Source organism: Oenanthe melanoleuca, chromosome 4A, assembly GCF_029582105.1.
Source record: "Oenanthe melanoleuca isolate GR-GAL-2019-014 chromosome 4A, OMel1.0, whole genome shotgun sequence".
Lineage (NCBI taxonomy): Eukaryota > Metazoa > Chordata > Aves > Passeriformes > Muscicapidae > Oenanthe > Oenanthe melanoleuca.
This window is the reverse complement of record NC_079338.1, coordinates 2,651,514-2,676,108: the sequence shown is the minus strand read 5'-3', so window position 1 is coordinate 2,676,108 and position 24,595 is coordinate 2,651,514. Positions and strand designations below refer to the sequence as shown.

General features: G+C 42.2%; 1 protein-coding gene across 4 annotated transcripts; it reads left to right on the top strand.

The window, feature by feature from the left end:
- The first annotated feature begins 865 nt into the window (after window positions 1-865).
- Window positions 866-22,554, top strand: LOC130253160 (putative bifunctional UDP-N-acetylglucosamine transferase and deubiquitinase ALG13). 4 transcript variants are annotated; one of them, XM_056491484.1, is made up of 22 exons: window positions 866-1,066; window positions 1,389-1,472; window positions 2,142-2,192; window positions 2,907-2,953; window positions 3,807-3,879; window positions 5,177-5,258; window positions 5,616-5,796; window positions 6,493-6,568; window positions 7,275-7,383; window positions 8,571-8,635; window positions 9,521-9,621; window positions 10,236-10,363; window positions 11,051-11,285; window positions 12,211-12,385; window positions 14,288-14,420; window positions 14,653-14,688; window positions 14,822-14,877; window positions 15,918-16,089; window positions 17,282-17,401; window positions 20,486-20,526; window positions 21,370-21,550; window positions 21,657-22,554. In XM_056491484.1, the coding sequence occupies exons 1-22, from the start codon at window positions 926-928 to the stop codon at window positions 21,920-21,922; spliced, it is 2,553 nt and encodes an 850-aa protein (XP_056347459.1). In that variant the 5' UTR covers window positions 866-925; the 3' UTR covers window positions 21,923-22,554. The 4 variants fall into 4 exon arrangements, with proteins under 4 accessions (XP_056347459.1, XP_056347458.1, XP_056347460.1 ...); XM_056491483.1 differs by having other exon boundaries at window positions 17,279-17,401; XM_056491485.1 differs by having other exon boundaries at window positions 869-1,066; window positions 12,211-12,367; window positions 17,279-17,401.
- Window positions 22,555-24,595: the final 2,041 nt, after the last annotated feature.

Here is a 24,595-nt window from a genome sequence, read left to right as displayed (position 1 = left end):
CAGAGCAGCTGTGGCTGCCCCTGGATCCCTGGAACTGTCCAAGGCCAGGCTGGACAGGGCTGGAACACCCTGGGAGAGTGGAAGGTGTCCATGCCCATGGCAGGGGATTTGAAACCAGATGAACTTTAGGGTGCCTGCAAACCCAAGCCATTTTGGGATTCTTTACTGCCCAGAGATTCCCATTCAGTGTTGAAACTAAAAACAACTGAAAACTAAAGAGGGCGTAAACTTTAAATGTTCATGAGTGTTCTTAGGCTTCTAATGCTCTAGAACTTTATGCACTTCAGAAGTGCATAATGGGTGCTAATTGCCCTTCCTACAAGCACATCATTCGTTTGGGGAGGGGAGGGAGTTGCTTTTGTTGTTTAAAACAAGGAAATGGAACTCCTGAATTGGCTCATCTGATGTCTTAGTACAATTTTTATGAAGAAATTAAATGTATGTAGAGGCATTCAAATCAAGCACAAAGGTAGAATTAATCAGGCCACACAGCTGTGCAAGATCAGTTTTGCCAATCCCCCTAAATTTGCCCCAAATACTTGATTACTCCTTTAACGACTTCTACACTAGCAACTCGCCTCCAGCCGGGAGCGCGGAGGGAATTTTGGATAACCTGGAGCGATGTTCCCGCTGGTTCTCTGCGATGAAGTTGAGCTTGGCCAAGGCAGGTGAGGGAGGAGACGCTTCCCGCAGCTTGGGATGCGCACCCACAGCGTGAGGCGGGCACGCTATAAATTGGCCAAAATACCCTAAAACCGCCCCGGGCGGGGTCCGAGGGGTCGGGGCCGGTCCGGTCCCTCGCAGCCCATCCCGCAGGTGGGCGCGGTGCCTCATTAGCGGTGCCTCATTAGCGGCGGCCGCGCGCGCAGCGCCTCGCGCCTCGCCCGCGTCTCCGCGCCCGCCTCAGCTGCCCTCGGCCGGGAAGATGCACAAAGGCTCCAAGAAGTACTTCGGGCAGAAGTCCTTCAGCGAGGTGGCCATGGACGATTACCTGGGCAGCCTGGGGCTGTACCGTAAGATGACGGCTAAGGACGCCTCCTGCCTCTTCCGAGCCGTCTCGGAGCAGGTGCGCAGCCGGCCGGGCTGGGGGCAGCCGGGCGCCTCAGGCCCGGGGCGGGCTGGGCTGGGCCGGGGGCGCTCCTGGAGAACCCAGAGCGAGGGGCCGGCAGCGGGGATGTGTGCGGGATATGTGGGGATGCGTGTTGGAATATGTGGGGATGTGTGTGGGGGTATTTGGGGGTGAGTGCGACCGGCTCCAGGCGCTTGGGCTCCCCCAGCCTGAGGTGCCTCTGCACCGCCTCTTGGTATGGTGGCGTTAATCTGGAGACTTTATGCCTAATAACTTAAACTCTTGACGCTTTCTCATCTCTTAACTGTTATTTCCCCAGCTGTTCTCATCTCAGATTCATCACGCAGAAGTTAGAAAAGCTTGTGTCTTGTTTATGAGGCAGCACCAGCCTAGGTTTGAATCCGTAAGTACCGTGTGTTGTATGAGCTGGGAAATGCTCTGGGAGGGGTCATGGTGACAACACCATGGTTTGTCATGCTTGGAAGGAGAAGGGACAGCGAGCCTGCTTCCTTATGTTGACCTGCAGTTGCACAAGTTTTATTTGACTTCGTTTCTGAAGTTCCTGAAAACAAGCAGTTGCTAAAACCTGAGTAGGGTCAGTTATTTGTATAGTGTATTCTCTGTGGAGCAACTATTGCAGAATTTAGTAAGTGGGCAATGTGTAGGATTTTGGAGCAGGAAATTAGTATTGAAAGATGGTGGGAAATTCTGGAATAATTGCATAAGCTCATGGAGTTTTGAGGTGTGGTTTTTGGTTGGTTTTGTCGGTGCAGTGTGGGTTTGTAGGGTATTGATGTGGTTTTGGAGTTTTTGTTCGCTTGTTTTCCCTGTAATCGCATTTAAGTGCTTCATCTAATCTAGGAATATTACTTGGACTCAAGTCCTTAATTTTTTTTTTTAGAATCTCTTGGTAGTCTCACATTGATACCCCAAATCATTCCTATGTTCTACACACCTTGCCCCCTCCAAATCAATAGCTGGTAGCTGCTAAGTAGTGTTTAGGTTTGATTTTAACTTTGCCTTCTAACTGCTTAAGTTTTTATATTTGTTTTCTTCTTTGTTTTGTTAAAAGTATGTGGAAGGCTCGTTTGAGAAATACCTAGAACGACTAGGAGATCCAAAGGTAAGCTGGTCTTAAACTTGCTAAGAGATTTAAATTTGAAGAGACTAGAACAGGAAGGTGTTTAGGTAGTTTTTTAAAATATGGTTGAGTTTGTGTAGACCCAAATCTTGGAGTCAATTGCATAAGTAATACTAAGGGTTTGTACTGAAAAAATTGTGTATGTATAAACAATACCAGTTTTAGTGAGAAATTTACATGAGTGCAAAGGAGCAGTCTCTGCAGGCTGGACAGTAGAAGCTTATTCAGAGCTGTAGTTCTTTAAGAACAAAAAAAGCAAAATGTGTGGAGTGTACCTTAAATGAAACATGTGTCAGGCTTTACAATCCTCTGCTTCTTCCTCTACTGTTTAAACTTTTATTTCTTTATTTTTAAATTTTTATTTCTTTAACCAGTAACCTTGGTGAATGCAGCAGTTTCTGAAACAAATGGGGGTTTAAAAAAAAAATACCTGAAGTGATGTGTTGGAGCAGCTCTGGCAGCAACTCAGTCTTACTAATTTTGGCAATTGTGGCCACTCTGTATAGCAGACTCCTTTTACCTGACTTTTACTCAAACCCTTCTATCTCAACTCTCAGTGCGCTATTGCTTTAACAAAATGATGAGTTTGAATAGGTACCTTAATAGTACAGAATTTTAATACTACAGAAATGTAGAATATAGTTATTGATGTTTAGATGCCTCTGCTATCTCACATAATCTCATAATTTTGCATAGGAAAGTGCTGGCCAGCTGGAAATAAGTGCTTTATCAATGATGTACAAGTAAGTGCTTCTTTCTTAAGGTTTACTTTGTTTTGCACTTGGTGTGGAGGTTCTGACCCCAGAACTTTGTGTGTTTGCCACTGAGAGGTGAGTGTTTGAAACATGATAAGTGCTTCCCTAAAAAACTTATTTAAGGGACATGTTAATGGTGCCATCACAGTCCCTGTTCTAATGGAGATTAAGGGCAGGGTCAGTTTCCAAAGATGCTTTTTTTGCTATCTTTTTTGCTGATATTAAATTTGAATGCCAAGTGTTTGCTTCTAGTGGCTGAAGCATGGAAAATGGGGAAAACCAAGGATCTGTGTGGTACTTACTAGTGTGACTAAAACTCATGTAGGTATTCTTGAAAGCTCCAGAAGTGAGGAGCATCTGCCCTACCTGTGTGTAAACACTGGTATTTATTTCAGAGGTGACACAGAACTGTGCAGTGCTGCTGTCTGTAAAAAGCAGTCTGGCTCTCTAGTGGTAGAAAACAGAAGCCTCCTTTTGCAGGCTCATTTTTTACCAGTACTAAAGGAACAACTGAAGTTTGGCAAGAATTACTAGCTCCCTGCACTGAGCTTCTAGTTCTTTTGCAGGATGCCTAAATCACTTAGACTGAATTGTCTCAGTGTCTGAGCACCTTTCTGTAAACAGCAAGTACATTAATCTGTGAGTAAATATGATCTTTCACAGATAACTTTTGTTTTCCCCTCAAGATAGATTTGCTCATCTGGCTATTGCTTTATGAAAAGTGCTTTGCCTGATTTTTCTGTAAACCAACAGCTCTAAACTGCTCCCTGGGAACTTCTTCATAACCTGGTTCTGCTGAAAGTGTGCTCTTGTAAGTTTTGTTTTCTCTCTGCTTACCCAGGCGAGACTTCATTGTGTACCGGTACCCTGGGAAGCCACCCACACGTGCTACAGACAATGGCTTTGAGGACAAGGTCAGTTTCCTTCTGTTCCCCTGCCTTTTTTTTTTCTTATTTTTCCTGAGGCTGGATGAGTTGTGGGTTTTTTTCCCTGAAGAGGTGAAGTTGCTGGGATGGGATGACTGTAACAAGCTGATTGATTTCTATTGACCTACAAAGTGATCCCAGTTCAGGATGGGAGCTATTGGAACAGCTTGTCTACCTCAGAACTACTGCTGGGGGTAAAAGGAAGGAGCAGAAAGGACAAGTACTCTGTATTACCTTGCATCTGACCCCTCTGGTGCTTTCTGGAGCTGTGTAGATGTGGGTGCACAATTGTGTGGCTACTTCAGGCATGATGCCAGTAGTGTGGATTTCAGTGTGGGCTGCCAGATTTGCCAAAGTGGCTAGTGTGCTCTGAACCTGTGCTGCTGCAGCTGATACTGATCTGTTGATGAGCACTGCTGTCTTCATTTACTTGTGCTTCTTTCTTCATCTGCACAGTTTCCTGTGTAGCTTAATTTAATTCCAAAACGAGCTGAGTTTAAAAATCAAACAGCATGGTCCAAATGTGTGTTTGCCCTCCAAGGCTTTCCCACCAGAGCTCTCATTAAGTGTTGCAAGCTGTCTGTCATTACACTGAGTTCAGGCAGCAGCTCCTTCTGGTGTTGCTCCTCCTCACCACAAGAGGAGAGCTTGTGTTGGCAGAATCCACAGAGCACACAGAATTAAGAGCCCTGGCAACTCTGCTCCCTCTGGGAGCTGGTTTTTTGGGAAGCATCCTTGCTGGCAGTGTGCTGACAGCTGCCTCAGGGCTTCTGCCTGTTATAGTTGGCTGTGGTTGTGCCAAGAAGTTTGGTGGGACATGTTTACATGGTGTGTCAATGCATGTGTTGCTGAAAGCATCTCTGCATCTCTTTTGCTTCTTAAAAGCAAAGTTTTAAGGGCTAGAAAAGTAAATTCTCTTCTAGTCTTTCAGACAGAGAAGGATGAAATGAGACTTTGACACTTGGGACAGTGTGACTCAGGATGCTGCATTCAATGGGTTGTATTTATTTTAGCTCATGAGCTAATGGTGTCCTTGGAAATAAACTTCTATTTCATGTTCAATACAGCAGGATGCACAGGTGTTTGTTTTTTTTATTCTTTGTATATCAAGTTACTTAGAGGCTTTACCTAGATTTCAGTTTTGAGCATTTTTTGTGATTATATTGAGAATATTTACTGTTTTCTTGATGAGTTGATGTCTACTGTAGAATGAAAGAATATCAGAATTTGCAAATACATCATTCCAGCCTTTAAACCTTCTTTTATTTTTATTTTGTTTTCCCAGATTTTACTGTGTTGTTCCGGTAACGGCCATTATGACTCTGTATATACAAAACAATTTCAGGAAAATGCTGCCATTTGCCAGGGTAAACTTGAAGTTGTTTTTCTACAGAAGAGAATTATGTGTTTTCATATGTTTAGGGGCAGGGTTTTTTTCAGTTTTCAGGGGTGGGGAGAAGAGAGATGGAAGCTCACTTATGGTACATTTTTATGCATAGATTCATTTTTTTTTTTTTTTTTTTGCCTGTTAAGTGGGTGTTGGACCAAAAAGCATCTAGAGGTCCTTTATTCCCAGCTGAGTTGCTTTATGATCCTGTCCTTAACTGCATTTGATGTCACTACTGCCCTATAACAGTAGATAATATCTGAAGATCTGCCTGCCTTGAAAACTGCAGGAGTTCTTCTGGATCTCATATTATCGAGCTTTGTGTTGGTTTGTTCAGCTGTATTATATGAGATCCTCTACAAAGATGTGTTTGGCATGGATGAGGAAGAATTAAGGTCTGCAGTTGAGGTGTTTCGAAGTGGATCCAAGAAGAACAGAAACAGTGCTCCTGTAGGAAGTGAGGATGCAAACTTTGGTTGTCTCCATGAAAAAGTGCCCAGAAATCCATCAGAAAAGAGGTAGTATGCTGGGAAGGGGATCTGGTAAGAAGGAAGCAAAAAAAACTTTAAAAACCTTGCAGAGGACAAATTTTCCAAGTTTCTATGAATTTTTCTGGAATAGTAACTCTTCTTTTCCTGTGTTATGACACAAACACAAAGCTCAAGTGTATTGTAGAACAGTGTGCTTTTCTTGGAGCTGGGAAGTGCCACAAAATTGAATATCCTCTGCTGCAGGCTGTGTTATAGTTGTGTATTACTCTGTAAAATGACAGCTTATTTGTAAGTAAAATTGCTCCTTATTCATTGGAGCTTTTTTATTATTTTTTTAATGAGAAACTTACTACTTTTCTTAGCCTTCATAGCTCTGAAAGGCTTGGGAGCAGCCTCTGAATGCTTGCAGACAACATTGGTTTGATGGTACCTGGCACAGAGTGTCTTGTACTTGATAGTGTAAGAATTCAATCACTGGGATCACCTGCATCCTTTCTCAATGCCAGTCCTCATTAGGGGTGGGTTTTGGAACAAGCAAAGGTCAAGTTCTTAAAGCTTGGAAAAGTCTTGTCCTGCACTGCATTGCACCTTGCTGGTGTTTAAGGCAAAATGTGCCACTTGGTGGCACCATGGTGCTTTTTCAGGTTGTATGAACAGTTGGTGGTGATAATCCTGGCTAGAAATTGTGTTGTAGCTTTTGTAATCTTATTTTCAATTTTTTAGGCTGGATGAGTGGGAAGGCAACGATCCTGACAATCCACAGGAAACCAAGTTCAAGCAAGGCATTGAAGAACAAAAGGTTTTGCAGTTTGGGGAAAAATCCTTATGGTTTGCTTTTTGGTTGTGTTTTTTTTTTCCTGTTGTATGATGTTATCCTTGTTAGGGCTAAATCCTCTTTACCACTTTCTAAAAATGTATTTTTTGGCAAGTGGGTGGCTTATTTCTTTCATCTACCTGTCTTTTGGTTTTGCCCTGGAGTTTCTCTTAAATTGGAAATGCTCTTTTCCTTTTCATCTTTCTGAAATTCTCTAGTTCTTCTCTAGCTGATTTTTATTTCCCCCAAAAGATGGAGCTTAGCAGATGTTTCCTGATTTTCTGTTTGTTTTTTCCCAGAATGTGGTTTAAATTAGTTCACTTTTGTCTTGACCATAGTATAAGTTGCTTCAGAATACGTCTAGAAACTCTACAGAAGTAGAATTTTCAGATACAATCACTGAAATTCTCACCAACTTTTGAAGCTGTGGCTTCCTTTGATTCTTTTTGAGTGCCAAGTGTTACTCTTGAGCCTGTTCTGCTTTCCAGAGTTAGTTTGCTCAGCACCTGAGTGCTTGGATCTGTTTTTATACTCTTTCAGTTTTAGTTTTTAGGGAAATACAGTGGAAGCGAAAATTCTGGAAAATGGTATCTGCACTCCTTTTAAATGGTGCACAGATGCTGGCAGGATAGAGACTGTGCTGAACACATGACATGCACTTGTTAATGCTCCATTCCAATTCTGCTTTTAGCCTCCAGAAAATCCTCCAAAGATGCCTGTTCCTTATAAAGTGCTGAAAGCACTGGACTCTACTATCTATCGAAATGTGGAGTTTGATGTTTGGCTGGACAGCAGAAAAGGTATCTTTGGAAAGGGAAAGCCAAAAAACTCTTCCTGTAGTAGGCTTAGCATTAAATTTATGAATCTGAGTCCTGTCACCTGTTTCTTCACAAGTGGGATGTGAAGGACACAGTGAACCCAGCAGATAGGCAGGACATGTTCTTGGTTTCCTGTCTGGCATTCAAAGTACAAAATACCCAGCCTCTGATACTGTATAATGGTACAAGGTAGCTAAAAATCCCATCTCTGCTACTTATTGACTGTATACAGGAAATAGGAGGATTCAGAGCAGAACACAGAACTCTGTTGCCATTCTGTTGTATTGGAAAGCATTCAAATGTGAGAGTTTTTTGTTACAGCATGTGTGCAAAGACTTCTTTTTAGAGCACGATTTTGGCCTCAGAATTGTATAATAATGAAGATCTCAAATTTAGCATTGAGATCTGTCAGATGAGTTTTTTCTCCTGCCTCCCAGCCCTCCTGGGCTTGAACATTCTGTAGAGATTTCATGGTTCTCGTGGCTTGGGAAAGGTTAGCTGCTTTTTGGCATTCACTGTGGCTGATCTGTAAAGCAAGAAGTTACCAAGAAAGATAAGTTTTTAAGTGATACTTGATGTCTGACCCAAAGTGCTTTGCATGCTGAAGAACTCCAGCATTTCACCACAGCGTAATCAGTAATGAGGATCATTAAAATTCTTGGAACAGAGTGTGGTAACCAATTATCTGTGTAGAATACTGACGTGCAGGGAAGCCAGGCAAGGAACAGAGGTAAAAAAAGCTGAAATCTAACAGCAAGGAGACTTTAGGCAATGTTAGCTTTTCCTGGATGGCATTTCTTGTTTGCCAAGTGCCCCTGAGGCTCTGGCAAGAGAAGAGATGTCCAACATTCTTAATTCCAGGATTTGTGTGAAGGGCAGGATTAGCTCTGTGCCACCACAGAGGCTGCAGTGTTGTGGTAGTTCTGCTGCTTGCTGCATTATCTGGCTGTTACTGTCTCATGTGACTTAGCTGGTTATGGTCTATTGTAAGAACATCTAGAGTTACTCCACTGTTACTATGGGGAATGTTCAGGTATGCACAGGAAGTATTTAACTCAATTGGCCCATAAATTGTAGTTGGGTGCTGTCATGAAGTGCTTCTAGGATATGTGAAGAAAGAACAGGCTTTTTCCCCTCTTTTATATATTTATTTATTCATTTATTTTTAGAGCTTCAAAAAACTGACTACATGGTGTTTGCTGGGAGACAGTACTATTTAGGAGACAAGTGTCAGGTTAGTACTCAAAGGAGACCCAGTTATGATAAACTGCTAGAACTACTTTAAACAGTCTATGATAAACCATGAAATCATTTGATTTCATAGGATTTTCTGACCCTTTTCTTATTCTCTTCCCTGTAGATGTTCTTTTAAATGTAATTTCTTTCTAAAATCTATCTTTAAGCTTGATAGTATGATAGAAAGGCAGTTTAGGGATTCAGTTCAAAGTAGTCATCCTCATTCTCTGAGTGTGGAAGTTCCAGGCAGAGCTCAAAATGCACAGGGGGTGCTTTTGATGTAGTTGTCTTTAGATTTTTCACTTGGGCTAAGCAACAATTCTGGATAGTCTTATCTTTTTCAACAGTGAAGTAGCAAAATATTTTTGTAAAATAAAAAGGGAAGAGCTAAAAAGGGAGGCGTAGAATGATCTGGACAGGAGATGCTGAAAGGAAGGTCAGTTTTCTTTGTATTCTGATGTCATATATAGTGAGGACAGATATTTTTTATCACTCTTCAAGGTAGTGCTAATGGTTCACTCAGTGACTTGTTTCTCACTGAGCAGAGCTTTCCTTTTCCTACTTTATCTTCTGTTCTCCTCAGGTTCTTAAGCAGCAATCTTCCTTGGTACTTACCTGCTGGGCACAGGGGATAAAAATAAGTTAGGGAGCAGGTATCTTGCCTCTCAGTTGCTCACAAGACTGATTTTATTTCTTTTTGTCCTCCCTGAAGTTAGTACAGTGCTCTTTATTTTGGTTGCAGTTTTGAAGATGTATTTTAAGACTTCTGGGCCAACTCAGTAACATGGGACTGGCTAGGAGCAGCCTTTGCTATTGGTGGCTTGTGGACAATATTCTGATGCAGTTTGGATTTTTTTTGGAGCTTCCCTTGTTCTCTCTCCAGGTGTGTCTGGAACCAGGTGAGAAGTACTACAATGCTCATATCCAGGAAGTTGGACAGGATAGCAACACACTGACTGTGTTTGTTGAGGAGCTGGCAGAAAAGTAAGCAGTCTGGGGATGACTTCAGTTTTAAACTCTTTCTGATTGAGGGGTTTGTTTTTCCTCTTGGATTTCTAATGACCAGAATCATTATTGTAATGCTTTCTGTGAAATCTTGCTGCTTTTCCTTCACTGGAATGTAAAAGTGATTTTGGCAGTTTGGGTTTAATTCACAGAGAGCAAATTTCCCTCTGCTGCTTGGTTTCTCTGGAGTTTTTATGTTGTACCCAAGCAACGAAATAATTGGCACTTCTGGTGAATCTAATCACTTTCTACCCCTTGCTGTTCAATCATTCACCTTCCTCCAAAGCTGAGATTGATAGCATCCTGCAAAAATTGTGTGTTGTCCTATGCTTTTGGGTGTACCTCTGGAACCACACAAATGCAGGCAGGGGAGGGAGACTTGACCCAGGAAGTAAATAGTGTTTAGACTAAAGCCTTGCCTTTTCTAATTAAACAACTACCAGTAATGTAGTAATGGCATACTGGTAGTATGCCAGAGAAACAGATTATTTATTTTCACAAACTATTTTCCTCTGTTTTAATGTTGCTTCAGTTTATATTGTTGTTCAGAGTGTATCCCTGGGGCACTGCTAAGGTGGGTGTCCTTCCTGCAGGCACACAGTTCCTTTGGCAAACTTAAAGCCAGTGACACAAGTGGCTCCTGTCCTTGCTTGGAATGTGTCTCACAACAGAAGAGGAGGAACTTACCAGAAAGTAACAGGTGGACACTTCTCAGGAATAGGTTTGTACAAGACTTCCAGAAGCATTCCTTCCCTGGGGAAGTAGAGGAGGTGCTCATGACAGTTGTAACTGTAACAGTCTTTGGATATTGAAGGGACAATTCCTCCTGTGATGGAAAACTTGGCCACTGCAGGGGTTTGATGGAAAGTTATCTTTCAGACAGTGATGAATTTGCATTTGCAGAAGAGCAAATCCATTGAAATACTGAGCAAATTTGATATTGCTCAAAAAGGCCCAGAACAAATTTGCCAACTTGAACCATCTAAAAGACTTGTCAGTGAAACAGCCTGTCTGATGTGGCATTAGCAGAGATGCATGGATGGACCAGGCCTTCCCTAGCCACTTAAATATGGGTTCAGTTTCATTTGCAGGAGGAGTTGTGAGGTTTTTTTATTTTAATAAATAAATGTAGCCTACATAGAGAGATTTTAACACTGAGTACTGGTTGGATCAGCTGAAGCTGGGAAGGTATTCCCATGTCAGATACTTGTGTCCTCATGATGTAGAATTCCTGCTTGATCCTTTTAAAGAAAGATCTGTAGTTTCCATATTCACAGTGCACTTTTTCTGGACTAGGCCACTGGCTTTCTTTTCTGTGGCTTCAGATATTAATTTTTTTTTAATCACTGGAGACCCTGGCTCAAGTTTAAGGTGCAAATCTCTTTTCTGCCCTCAATGCAAACAGCAGAAATGGACATGAAGACGCGGAAGAGGATGCTGAAGAAGGTCCGTGGGAAGGAGGTGTTCATGGCTGTGGCTTACAGCAGGGGCCAGCCCTTGCTGCCCCCCCGGCTGCAGCACGCCGCTCCCGCCGGGCGCTTCCCGCCCCTGCACTACTCGCAGGGCGCGGCGGCCGTGGCGCCCTACAAGCCCTACCACCAGCAGAACCCTCCCCGGCACCACCGCGACTCCGCCGTGCCCAGGTAGGAGCTTGGAAAGCACCGCTTGGCCACTTGTGTTCTGTTCACTCTTGATGCAGACGGGTCAGGAGAGAGTTTGTGCTGTTCAGGTAAAGCTACAGCTGAGGGGCATTTCCTGGTATTTGCAGCTCAGACTCAGGGGATCTGCCTGATTTATAGACAGGCACAACATGCTTGGTCCTCAAATTGCATTCTATCCCAGCCCAGGGGAGAGAGGTTGTCAGAGCTATGACAACTTCTCCTGTTTGTCCTGGTGAATAACAACAAGCCTCTTCCACCAAAACATGCTCTACCAGCCATTGGGGAGGATGGGGGTGCATGAATTGCCTGTTTGCAGCAGTGTGGAAGAGCAGGTTTCTTGTGGCTGTACAGAAAGTACTGAGTTAAAATTGAGAGGAATGTCAGATTTGTCTTTTAAAACGATCAGTGGATCTGCTGGTAGATAAAACCAGCACTGAAAGATAAAAGAAACAATGGGATGGATTCCACTGACTGATCAATGGAAAAAGATATTTGCCTTTACAAACTGTAGGTTTGCTGATAAATGAAACTGGATATTGAAAGCTGAAAGAAACAATGGGGAAAAACCATGAATTCTATAAGAATTAAAAATTAAAAGGGAGGGTTATACATTAGAGGGGAATCTCGGGTATCAGGTGTTCTGGGCAGTCTGTACCTCTCAAGTACCTCAGCCCATGGGGAAAGAGAGAGGGAAATGTGGGTGGCAAATTGGGATAAAAGGAGGCTGCATCCTCCAAAAATGTGAGAGATCCCAGAGGAATGCCCCATGGCCTCTCCTTTTATTCAAATAAAAGGGCTTCCCTGTCTCCTTTTTGGACATAAACCTGTGGTGTTTGTGGGTTAATTTTCCTGACAAAATGCAGCAGGTGAGGTGCATGGTGGTGACTGTCCCCTCTCTTGACCCGAGCTCGTACAGCCGCAGCCGCCGCCCGCTGCCCTGCGGGAGCAAGGAGTGCCACTACGGCTTCGTGCCAGGGGCTGCAGAGGAGCCCCAGGGGCCAGAAGGAGCTGTGGCCTTCTGTGAGATTGAAGGAGATGATGACACTGCCTTCCCTGCTCTGCCTGTGAGTTATGAACAAAGGGTAAGAGAGAGGAGGAGGGGGAAATAAATGCACAGTGATTCTTTACCTAAATATACAGCAGCTTTTTTTGGTTTTCTTGGAGTGAGGTTTAGCAGTGACTGCATTTTTGACAATGGAAGACTGAAATTCTAGTTCCTAGCTAAAAACATCACTTTTTCTAGATACTCCCTTTTTTTGTATCCTCAGTAGCAACGCTTGCTTTCTTTTAAGCATATTTTCATAAACATAATCATGTTTCTTCTTTCTTCTGCGGTTTGAAAACAAAATCCTTTCCTCCTGTGCATGTCTGTCTAGCTCTAAATATTGTGGGAGAAAGCTTTTCACTTGTTTACCACACTATAATTTATCATTTGGGTAGCAAGATTCAGAAACTGGATAGTGATAGCCTGGGTTTTTTTTCTTTTGAATTTGTAGTTGCGATGTTTTGGATTAACATGTTGGTCCTGACACAATTTCTTCTTCTACAGAAACAGGAAAAAATACAAATCTAGACTTTTCTTAAAGCAGTTTTTTTTTTGAGTTGTAGATAAAGTGGCAAAGTGTATTTGTAAAGTTTAAAATGCTCTTTTTCTCTTTATTTGTAGTCTAAACCTAGTCCAAAGCTGGGTATGCTAAAAAAAAAATCAGTTTTATATCTAGGTATCTGAATAGTCAAATAGATTAAAAAAAAAACAACCTGGTATGTTTGAAATTTTTTTTCTGTGTTGAAGCAGTGAACTTAACTAATGGTAGATTTGTGTTTAAATGAGGGAGAGAGAATGTGCTTAGGGCTGTTTCAGCACCAGTCATTTTTTCTTTGCTCTGATGTACTAGATCTGTAATCTTTGCTCTGATTTTTTCCTCCAAGAGTGCCAAGGAATAAGGACACATTATCCTGCAGTTTCTTTTTTCCAGCATGAAATCAATACAGCTCAGTGGCTTTTTCTCCCCCTTTGCTAGACTTGCCTGCAGCTCCTAATGAATAGGTTTTCATGTTCATTCAGTGACTTTATTGTTTATGCCAAAGCTTTTTCTCTGTCTCTTCCTTGTCTTGTTTAGTAAAGGAATGTGACATTTCCTGGGGAAAGATGCATCTCACAGAGGACTCTGCCATGCTGCTAGAGGCCTGGTGGGAGAATCTTCTGACTTGTCACCTCTGCTTCAACCTTGGAAATCTTTCAAGCCTCTGAGCACTTTATCAATCTCATAGTCACCAGAGTCTTCTGAGGAGAGTTTTGAGTGTCACCTTAGCCATCACAAAAGAGTGAATCAACTTATTACTGGAGCATCTCAATCCTTATTCCTCCTTCAGAGAACTGGTCCTGTAAATTGGGTGCAGCTAAAGATTTCACTGCACTGGTTTCAGTGCAGCAACAAAGGGCATGTAAAGCATTGAAGGATTGCTTGGGGTGTGCTGCTCTCTGAAATAGTCATGGTTGCATGTGTGGGTCAGCCTGGTGCAGACAGTGCTGTCTGTGCCAGCAGCCACCTTTTGGTTCCACTAGTTGTGACTAAGAATGATTTTTCTCCATGGTGATCAGTGTTTGGGTGAAGTGATGTGCTGCTGGTGTGGGGGGAATGCTCTAGAATGAGGAATGCACTAATACGTGCTGGGGGTAGCAGCCTTGTCTGGGATCTGCTCCTTCCTTTGCAGCTTTGTTAGAGCTTGGGATAAAGCTGGCTGTGTTCTGGGAGGGAGCAGCTTCTCTGCATGCCACAGGACAATGGTAAAGCTAAATTGTCTTAAGAGTGCAAGGCAGAACAGAAGGAAAAGGGAGGAAATGTTTGTTGCATTGGAATGGACACACAGATGATGCTTCTAGTAAGCTTTGGTTGCAGCAAGCTGGGTGTGCTATCCCATTTCTGTGTGTCTGTCTGTAGAACATGGAAAGGTTCTAAATTATTTCTAACTTTGTTTTTCAGACCCACAGTAGCCCTGCTCCCATTGTCCATGGTCCAGGGGCATTTTGGGTAGCAAGGAGAAGTCCAAACTCTGTTCCATCTAACAAGCAGACCCTGAGTGCCTTAGAGGAGGAAGAAGATGCAAGTGAAAATGGTGAGTTCAAGTATTGATAGGAAAAAAAAATAAAAGCTTGTCAATGTGCTTTTCATTGTCAAAAGTAGGTTCCTTACATCTCCTACAGGAGACAAAGTGAGATGATACTGAAGGCAGTTTACTAATGGATGCACTGAAATGTAGTTGCAGTAACTCCAGCTTTAAGCTTTTTTGCTCCCCCTCTTTTTTTTTTCCTGTGAATCAAAATTTCCTATTTTTTTCTCCCTTGTAGGGAAATTTCATGAGGAATATATCTATGCATCTCCAGGTAAGTAAAAGTTTAGTCTTTACTGATAGAACATTTGGTGAATGTAAGACACTCAATTATGAGCTTTTTATAAGTTCCTGAAGGATTAGCTTTAATGCAGCTCTTTTCAGTTAATTTTGCCTGTGTCCTCCAGATCCCAACTGTGAAACTGCAGCAGTGCTTAGTTCAGCAGAACCTGCAGCAAACTTGGTAAGTTTTACTCACAGACTGTTCAGATTTGAGATCTTTGAGGTATGTGGAATTTGTGGAAACTGTCCTTGGAAGCATAATAGGCCAGAGACATAATAAAAGAAGTGAAATCAGCATTATTTAATGTATTCACCATTCTTTTCCTCCCTGAATGGTGAGGTTTTTATCTTAGTCTGAGTTGCACTGGATACATTGATTTTCCATCTTTCCCTCTGCAAAGAGAGAATGTGTATTTGAGTGCTGTTTACTTTTTTTTCTCTGCTCCAGACAGCACTTGCTTTTATCAGGCCACCCTTCAGGTTATATTCCAGTTAATTTTAATCCTCCTCTGTGGAACTGGAGAGATCTCATCTGTGACAGAACTTGTCTTGGAATTTTTCAATTTTTTTTTTTTTTATTTGAAACTAAATCTTTAGTAGCCTGCTGCTCCACAGTGGGTGTGAAAGCAGTCCTGAGCATGCCAGAATAAAACTCTGTTTAACTGAGCTACAAAAGACACACTCTGGGTGTACAGTCCATAAATTTAAAAATAAAACATAGGGGTGTGGTGTGTGTGCCTTGTGGCTTTTTTTTTTTTTTTTGCCACTGAAATGGACCATGCTTTGCTTTGGAATCCCTTCAGGAAGAAGGGCCAGTCTCGATGTCACCTCAAGATGAAGTGGCTTCCTACAGCTATCCCCAGAAGGTAGTGTCTGGTACTCTGAGCTGTATCTCACACTTGAGTGTGGTGGCCCTGCAGGGAGGTAACCACTCTGCTTGGACTGTGACAGTGTGTGGGGACCCCTCACAGCCTCTGGCAGCAGAGAGTGCAATTCCCTGCAAATACAAGCAAAACAGAAGATGCCTTGCAGGTGTCTGCAGCTCTAAACTGTTATTTTCAAGCCAATTTTTACAGACTTTGGATAGCTAGTGCCTTTACAGCAAGGATTTACAAGATGCATTTGTGTGAAGTGAGAGTTTTGAAGCGTGTGGTATTTTCATAGTCTTTGTCAAAGCCAGTTGCAGAGGCAGACTGTTGAGTGCTCTTGACTCTTTTCCAGGTGTTGGTGAACTCTGCAGCAGTTTCCACCTCCACAGATGTTTATACTGCTCCAGCTACAGGTCTCTCTTCAAATTCTGCTGCCTCCACTCCAGCCAGTGTCATAACAGCAGCTCCCCCACAAACAGCAGTTCAGCCTGTCATAGTATCTCCCTTTTCTGTGGGGAGGCCAGGTAGAGTGTACAGACTGCAGCTGTGGACTTGGATTTCCAAGTTTTCAGTTCCATTTTCCCCTCCCTTCCTCCCCCCATCTGAAGCAAGTGTTAAAAGGCTTAAAAAGAAAAATAAGTCACTTGCTTTGGTTTAGGGTTATGTAGTGGTAACTTGGCTGCTGACTTCTTGTTTTGAAGGGGCTGTTGCACCTGAAATTTATGGGAATTGGAAATCTGTTTGGGGTTCCTCCCCTTGACACCTTTAACCATTAGTGCCAATTGTTTGCTAGAAAATTCCTTTCAGAAGGGGGAAGTACAGTGTAGCTCCCTTCACCTCCTCTTTACTACAGTTAATTTTCCTCTTCAGCTGAGGCAGCAAGGCTCTAGAAAACAATCACTTCCAGGAGAGTCACTGGCTGGGGTGTTTCAGGGTTCAGTTCATTTTTGTGACTTAGTTTCTCCTGTGCAAGGAGATGAGATTAGTGGGAGTTACAGTCTCCACCTTAGATGCTGTACCTGCTTTGCTCTTGGAAAATGACAGTTATGAAAAAATTCTGTTTTCCTTCTTACAAAGAGCATATCTCCTGTCTTCTGTAACTTTTCATTTAGCATCTAAAACATTTCTGCTTTCCATTCTGCTCAGTTCTGTCTCACTTCTCTTTTTTTTTTTTTTTTCTACTCTGTGTAAGCATTTAGTCAGCAGGGTTCTCAAGCTGTCTGCTCACTGGTGCCAACCTGCTGCTGTGTTAGAGGTGTGGGCCACCTAAATGAATATTTAGTTGTCTGTCCAGAAAATTTGTCCTAATGTCTCAAACCTTCCCTAGGCTTTGTGGCCATACTGTGACACTCTTGAGGACTGGAAGTGATTAGTCTGTTGTTCTCTTACATAACTATCTGTCCTAGAAGTCTGGCCTGTCTTCTACTATGAGAAAATGATTGAATAAGACCTGTTTTTTTCCTTGAACTGGGAATATACAGCTTGCAGATAGAAATGCAATTAAAGTTTGAGAGATTGAAACCTTCCCATCTGGTTCTAAAACTTCTGGACACCTTTCAAAGTGATCGCTAAACAGAATTTTGTTAGAGTCTGTATTTAGGGGCACTGAGATGTCAAAGTACATAGTGAATTGTGTAACTTAACACCTTACTTGCTTTACATACCATGGCAAAGTTGACTTTTTGGGTGACATTTGTTTCCTTCCAATCATAGCAGTTTCTTCAGTGCCATTCCCGATTTATTCAGCTCCTCTTCCCCCAGTGAGTGAGGTGGGAGAAGCCAGTGCTGTTCTTCCAGCTTACTCTTGTGATCCCAGTGGCAGTGATTTGCCTCGAGGTAATGATGTTTTGTGTTTTTACTCCTGCTGCTCTCCAGCACACTTCTGACTTGTGTTCTCCTTGGAAGCTTAAAGAACACCAAGTGAGAATATATAGTGAGAAGAAATGGCTCTCTGCAACTTGCAGGGAGTGAGAAATAATATTATAGATAGTTATGCTAAAACACTTTCATTCCCAGTTTTGAACAGAAAGTTTATCTGATTTAAATATGTGATTATTGCAGCTCTAGACAGCACCTTAAATAAATGAAAGCCCAGGGAAAGGGTACTTGGCCTATATCATAGTTGTTTGTGGCAGAGTAATCACTTTTCTGATAACTGATTAAAATAAGAATTGTGTATTTGTAAGTTGTGCTGTTTCACAGTTCAGGGGTTTATTTGGGTTTTTTCCTTTATTGGCTCCAAGCTGTAATTCCATGGTATTACAAACCAGAGCTGAAGTGTGGAGTCAGCTTGTTCCTTGGGTGTGTAGCTTTGTCACACACACTGCCATCAGCTGGGACAGTGTCCAAGGTCCACATCAGCTGTTCAGCAGTGAGGGTGCAGAGACCAAACCTGCAGCTTTCACAGTGCTGCTGCTGTGCCCTGCAGTTACTCTGCTGGCTCACCTGTGCCCTCAAATCCAGGATTTGTTCATCTTGGCTGTTCTGGTTCCCCTTCCCTGCTGTGACCCCATCCCTCTGATCCCATGCACACATCAGAGTTCCTGTTTTCCAGCTTGAATGCCCTTAACTGAGGCTTTCCCCACTTGGTAGAATGGGCTGTTAAGTGTGCTGACAAGAATCTGGAGTGGATGTGGATTAATAACCTCTCCAGACCCTGCCTGGAGCTCTTCAGCTGAGCCAGTCCACATCATATTGGCCCTGTCCTCCTTGGCACAGACTGTAGGAATTGTAAAGATTGCTAGTTAATAATATTGCATGTAGCATTTATGTTACACTAGAGTGTAATCTGTGTGGCATTTTAAGTTAAGAAGCCAGCAGGTTTGGGGCAGGGTGAAGTACATGGGTGTGCTTGATCTGGAGTTCTGTGTGCTTTGCTAGAGACACTAGGCCTGGTATAGATGGGGAGCAGTACTTGTCAACAGATTGAAGTTCCAAACCTGGGAAGAAAGCCTGCTGTGGGCTCTAGTATTACTTGTACCTGCATTTATTCCAGTTTCCATAGCATCTTGTATCTTGTTTTAGTGGCATTTAGGACTTAACAAGTGTTTATTAGTGACCCCAGGTGTCCTGCCCTTGCCTGGTGCCTTGTATTTGAAGGACTGTTGATAAAAACCTGCTTGAAATTACTGTGTTCCAGAAACACTGTTCAGTACTGGCCAGAGCTTCCCAACAGCACAGTAAAAGTTCTATCAGGAGATGAGATTTTTATCATAAAAATCTTTATGATTTTTGTCATAAAGACCATGTCAACATGGTCTTTATATTTTCATGTCAGGATGGGTAAATTTTTATGGCTTAGCTGTTGCTTCATAAGGTTGTCACGTTTTACTGAAGATGGACTTGATTTCCAGACATCGAAAAGAGGAATATAAACAAAAACTGATCTTCTACTGTACTGGCTTCTGTTCCATCATTTCAGAATTTCAGATGTCAGTATTTCCAGTGTCAGTTTGTCACTTCAGTCTCCCAGCAGTTCCTTTGTACTCTTATTGCTGCTATGGAAGCAGCTGTTTCATTCAGCTCTTATGCTTGCTTTGCATAGATTTGCATAAACAATTGAAGAGAAAAAATTGGGTTTTTAAAAAAAACACCAACTTCTTCCAGATGTAGATGAAATAGCAATTATATACTGAAAAGTTTGTGTTTGTGTAAGCCTTTGGAGTATTTTTACTATTTTACTGTGGTCAGTGTTACAGCCAGACCACCAACAATTCCAGAGCTAAGGATCTGTGTGCATTTCCTAAAACAGCTGCATGGATTGTTGCCCTGATAGATTGGCTGAACAGTAGAAGAATTGAGACAGAGGGACAAATCCTTGTGCATTTTAAAACTGTGGCTTTGCTGATGCTTTTGCCTTCCTGCAGCAAAACACAGCACAAAGTGCCACAGAGAGCAGGGCTGGAGGAGTGTGGGAGATGGGTGGACAGGGAAGTGCTGTGGAGCCTGGTCTGGGGCAGGGTGGGTGTTTGAAGATGGAATATGGTAACTCTGGAGGTGTTGCTGAGTTGAATCCCTTAGTGGCTCCTTTTGAGCTGTCTCCCTGCTTTCCCTTGGCTTTAGTACAGCTGGGAGCTCCAAGTCTGTGCTGTGGAATAGGTAATTTGCTCTTCCTGAGCCTTCAAAGCAAATCTGTATTGAAATCTAAGAAACCAACTTTTCTCATGCACAGTTCCAGAACTGCATCATGGGATTAAACACATGCCTTTTTTTTTTTTTTTCTTTTTGCCCTTTTAGTGGGTCAACTTTAAAGGTTTAAAGCTGCTTCACATTTTTTTGGACAGTTGGAAATGTGTTTCCAAGTTCAAAACCCTGTTGCTTTTGGAGAGAGGTTTTAAAGTTCCTTCACACGCTTGGGACTGTTTCTCAGAATATCATTTACTTGGCTGGGGACAAATGATTCAGTAGAGGGAAGTCAGAAGAAAAAGACTCTGCAAGAAAGCTGGGAACTGTATACCCTTGTGAGGAAGGAATATATTCTTTATTCCTGCTTCCATTGAGCTTAATGTAACAGCTGGGGGCCCCAAAATTTGGTGAGAAGGTGTTAGGATTGCTCTGTGTTAAGTCCTATTTGCTTAGACAGTAGAGACTTGTAAAAAAACCTGAGTGATCACTTGAGTAGTCAAGATGAATAAACTAAAATTAAGGCTAATGTAGTCATTGAATTAAATAATTAATTGGTCAGAAAATGCTCTATTGCACAAACATCTAACTGGATTTAGTTAAAAAGATAAAACTAGTTTAACAGCTATTTATATTAAAGATACATTCTTTACCCTTGAAATTTTAAAGAAAAGGTAGTGCTGAAATACTGCTATTCATTAAGTAAGAATAACTTCAACTAAAATGTCCTTAATGTAAGTTGCTTTTGCTTCTTGGTTTATATTCTCAGCTCCTTAATGTCCTGTCCTTTAATTTCAGATACAAAGGTCTTGCGGTATTATTTTAATATGGGATTGCAAGTAAGTGCTTTTAAAGTGAGTGTAGCAAATTGCCTGTGAAAAGCTGCTGGGTTTCCTGACAGATACACTGATGTATTCAAAGCTTTCAAGTGTCCTAAATGTGCATTCTGTGCACTGGGCTATTAATATGGATGGACTTCCTTGGTGGAGATTAAAGCCTGGCTCAGAAAGTGAAGTTTTCCCTCAAAATGTGAAGTACACCATATTAATTGTTTTACTGTGGGTTGTAGTGGTGGTGTTCTAGTTTTACTTTTGGTTTTTTTGCTAAATTTTTGGAGGGGATTTTGATGGTGGATAGATATTCTTTCTATGAAGAAAAGGTAAGAACCATTCTTAAGAGTTTGTGTACTTAGATAAAACATCAAAGACCACTTAGAGATGTGCGGATGGAGTCTCCTAGGACTTGTGCAGCTCAGCTCAGACTGTTAGCACCATTTCTGTGTTCTGGAAATGTGCTCTGCTGAAGCATTCTCTGTAGCAGTAGTTATATGCAGTGTCAGTGCTGCTGGTCAGGGAAGTAAAAAGAGCAACATGAGCTCCTTCAGCTGAAGAAATGGGAAAAATCTCTGAATATGAGAAAGTTAGTAAGTGGGAATCCTCTTCCTCTGTGAAGGCTTTTGACACAGCAGCAGTGTGGCTCCTGCTGCAGGTACTGCAGTACCTTTCCTGGTAGACTCTATTGGTTTGATGGGATTCTTTTTGTTTGTTTATATGCCTTAAAGGGCTGGGGAGGAAAAAAAAATTCACTTTTCCTAACTTTAGATCTGAAAGTAGCTGTTATTTGGAGGAGGGCTGGAGAGTGTGTGCCTCTATGCATGACCATGTTCTCCCTTTTCCTGCAAGTACTGCCATCAGAGCTGTTGGCCTTCCATGATGTACATGCAGCCAGTGCTGCCTCCATCTCCAGTGGAAGTTTACCCAGCCTATGCTGAGCCAGCTCCTGTCCTGGATCAGTCAGTGCCTCAGCTCTTCCCTGATGCTGGGCAAGCTGAAGTCCACCAGGTTCCCTTGGAGGCATCAAATGGTTTGTATTTGAGTAATGCTCTGTTCATGCTCATAAAAGCCTGCACAGAAAGGCCATCAGTGGGGCTGAAGTGTGTGAATGTGCTTCTTGTTCTGTTTTTTTTAAGGTAACTTCCAAAGCACAGAGCCTCCACCCCTGTCCTATGGGCCAGTGTATTACCCAGTGGTGTCAGACCCCTTCAGCCAGCAGCCTCTGCCTGGCTTTGACTCTGTGGTTCCTGCCTACCACTACATTGGGACCTGGCATCCAGTAAATCCTCCCCATGGAAATTCCCCACCAGTGGCCAAGGCTGGCAGCTCAGGAGCACCACCCCAGGTTGGCTACATGGCCTCCCCCAACCCTGCACCTCCTGATGCACCTCAGGGAATGTAAATCTGGGAGCTGGAGGCTCCTGCTTGGCTTCTTGTTTCTTGTTTGCCAACTCTTGTTAATATTGTTTTGTAAATGTCACCCTCTTAGTTAAGTCAGTTGGTCAAACTGTGTTCAAATGTCATGTTTCTCTTTAGGTTTGTGCTACTGATAAATAACAAGGTGTTGCTTTAGTTGGTAGGACAGCACAGGACAAATGTAGTGCAGGGAACAGCTTGGATGTGAGTAGAGGAGATATGTGAGCAAACATGCTGTGAGTAAGGGCATTGTTGTGTGTCTGAGGGCTTGCACTGAACACTTAAACACCTGGTTCTTGCTGGGGCTCTGTATCAGGCTGCCATCACAACTCAGGTAAACACTGGGCACTGGGTCTTTCAAGGGAATAATAATGTTTAAAGTAAGTTGGCTTTCTCATTTTGCAAAATAAAGCTGCTTTGCTTCTAGTGGTTACATATTTGTCATAGCTGTACTTCTTCTGACTTCATAGTGCATAGGTTTCATGGCTGTGAAAAGTGTAACTGTTGTATATTGTTGTATATTTGTAAGATTTGTTTTGTGAAAGTTGTTGCACATACGGTGGTGGCCGTGGTGGTTCATTTGCACTGACAGCACAAAATAAAAGCATTAAACAAGTGAAAATGAGTGGTCATTTATCACTGGCAGGTAATGTTCCTGACAATTAGCTATCCCACAGCCTGGACTGAAGAAATGCACTTCTGTGGGACGAGGCTGTTCCAGCCTTCTGTGAGAAAGCAGCAAAAGCTTTTCAGCATGGAAATGGAAGTGGAATAATTCCTGGTAATTGCACCTTTCCCCTTCTAAACTCAGGCACAACATGCTTGGCCCTCAAATACCATTCTACACAAAACTCAGATCAGCTCTGTTGGCCCACTCGACTGTTTGGTGGTTTTTTTTTGTTTTGGTTTTTTTTTTTAATAATTCTTCCTTTGTCTATAACTAGGTGGTGTTTAAAAGGGGATTAAGTACAGGAACATGGAGGGGGGAAAAATTGTATTTCCTTTGGTATCCCTTTTAAGAAACCCTGGAAACAAAACCATAGTAGTAAAAAGTGACTTGTTACATTTTTGTCTTAAATTCATGCAGCACTGTTGGTGTTGATAATGTAACTCTGTAGGGGGAAGGCTGCAGGCTCAGCTCTTGGTTTGTCTTCTGCAATTTCTAATTGCTGTACATTTAATTTGGCAATTTAATAATGGCATTTCAAGAATGGAGCAGCCAGGTAAAAAGTCAAAGTGAGATGAAAATGACCCCTGAATAGCTAATTTGATTTTGAGCTGCTGTGTTGTTTTTAAAACAAAACATTTACATAAAACTTTTATGAAATAATGGGTGGCCTTTGTGTTTCTGCCTCTGGAGGAGCACTTGACTTGCACAGATATTTTTTTGAGAAAATACTATGAGGGTTTTTTTTTTTTTTTCTCTGAAATAGCATTCCCTAACCTAACCTCTTAAAGGAACCAGCAAAGCTTGTGATTTATTTTAAGGACCTTAAAGTGGCACTTACCTAAGTAGAGTCTCTGTGCTGGATTCATGGAGTGTGTTTCCACCTGTCTCAGGTGCCATCTATCATATCCCAAGCAGTTTCTGTCAAGCACTGAAGGGAATGGAATATCTTCCTCTTTCAGGCTTTAGCTGTGAATTCTGGCTCCTTTCTTCCTCTCTGAGACAGCTCTGGTTTTTTTCTACACACATGGTTATCACAGCACAGGTTTGTGTTCTGTCTTCTGGTGTTAATCTGTCCCTGTAAGTCAACTTTTATTTCTTTTTTTTAATTGGAAAAACTGATAATTCTGGTAGAGTCCTGTTTTGTTTGATTTTGCTTACCCATCTAGGACCTGGATTATCCACCACTAGCCATGGATATTTTGCCCTTACTGGCCACTTTGATATACATGAAAATTACTTTAATTGATGTAATAACATGTCATACATGGCCAGTGGATTATTTATGGCTTTGATATACAGAGGTACCTCTGTGACTTGTTTTATGTATTTTTTACCAGGGCTTTTAAGCCCCAAAATCAGCTTTTTGAGCTAGTAAGTAGTGGCTTTGGGGGGCAGGTAGCAGTGTGTCCTGGAGCTGATGAATGCTCTCCATGGGTAGGAAATGGCACCTCTTTATTAACAGCAAAAGAGCTCAGAATGGCACAGAAATTTCAGTGATTGCTGGAGTCTTTTATTTCCATTGTTTCCCAGAGTTGTGTTGCAGTACAACAGCTCTGCAGCACTTTTTCTGAAACAGCTGCCAAAAAAGCCACAGCTCTGCCTGAACCTGCTTTGTGCTTCAGCCCTTTCCTCAGCTGGAGCTGCCAGCTCTGGCTGCAGCCTCCCTGTACCAACAATATTCCTGGGTTTGTGGCTAATCAGCCTTTTCAGGGGCTGTAGGATAATGCAGATCAAAATTACACAGAGTTCTGGGGTGTGGGTTGAGAGGTTTGAGATTTTTTTATTTTTTTTTTTTGGTTGGGGTTTATGCATATTCCAAGATGTGGGCTCAGGGTCTTTTTTGTTGTGGAACCCAATGTGTCATTATTTTAGTTTTAATATTGTTATAGTTTGGTACCAGACCAATGCTCTGGGTTTTTCATGCCCAGCAGAATTGCTGTGAATGGGGATATTGGGATATAGTTTCAAGCCATAACCATATTTTATCTT

Excerpts from the sequence above, each read along its gene's own strand:
- LOC130253160 (XM_056491483.1), top strand. The coding sequence starts at position 926 with ATGCACAAAGGCTCCAAGAAGTACTTCGGGCAGAAGTCCTTCAGCGAG. Across the intron at positions 5,797-6,492 it reads AGAAATCCATCAGAAAAGAG|GCTGGATGAGTGGGAAGGCA; the intron begins GTAGTATGCTGG and ends TCAATTTTTTAG. Across the intron at positions 8,636-9,520 it reads ATTTAGGAGACAAGTGTCAG|GTGTGTCTGGAACCAGGTGA; the intron begins GTTAGTACTCAA and ends TTCTCTCTCCAG.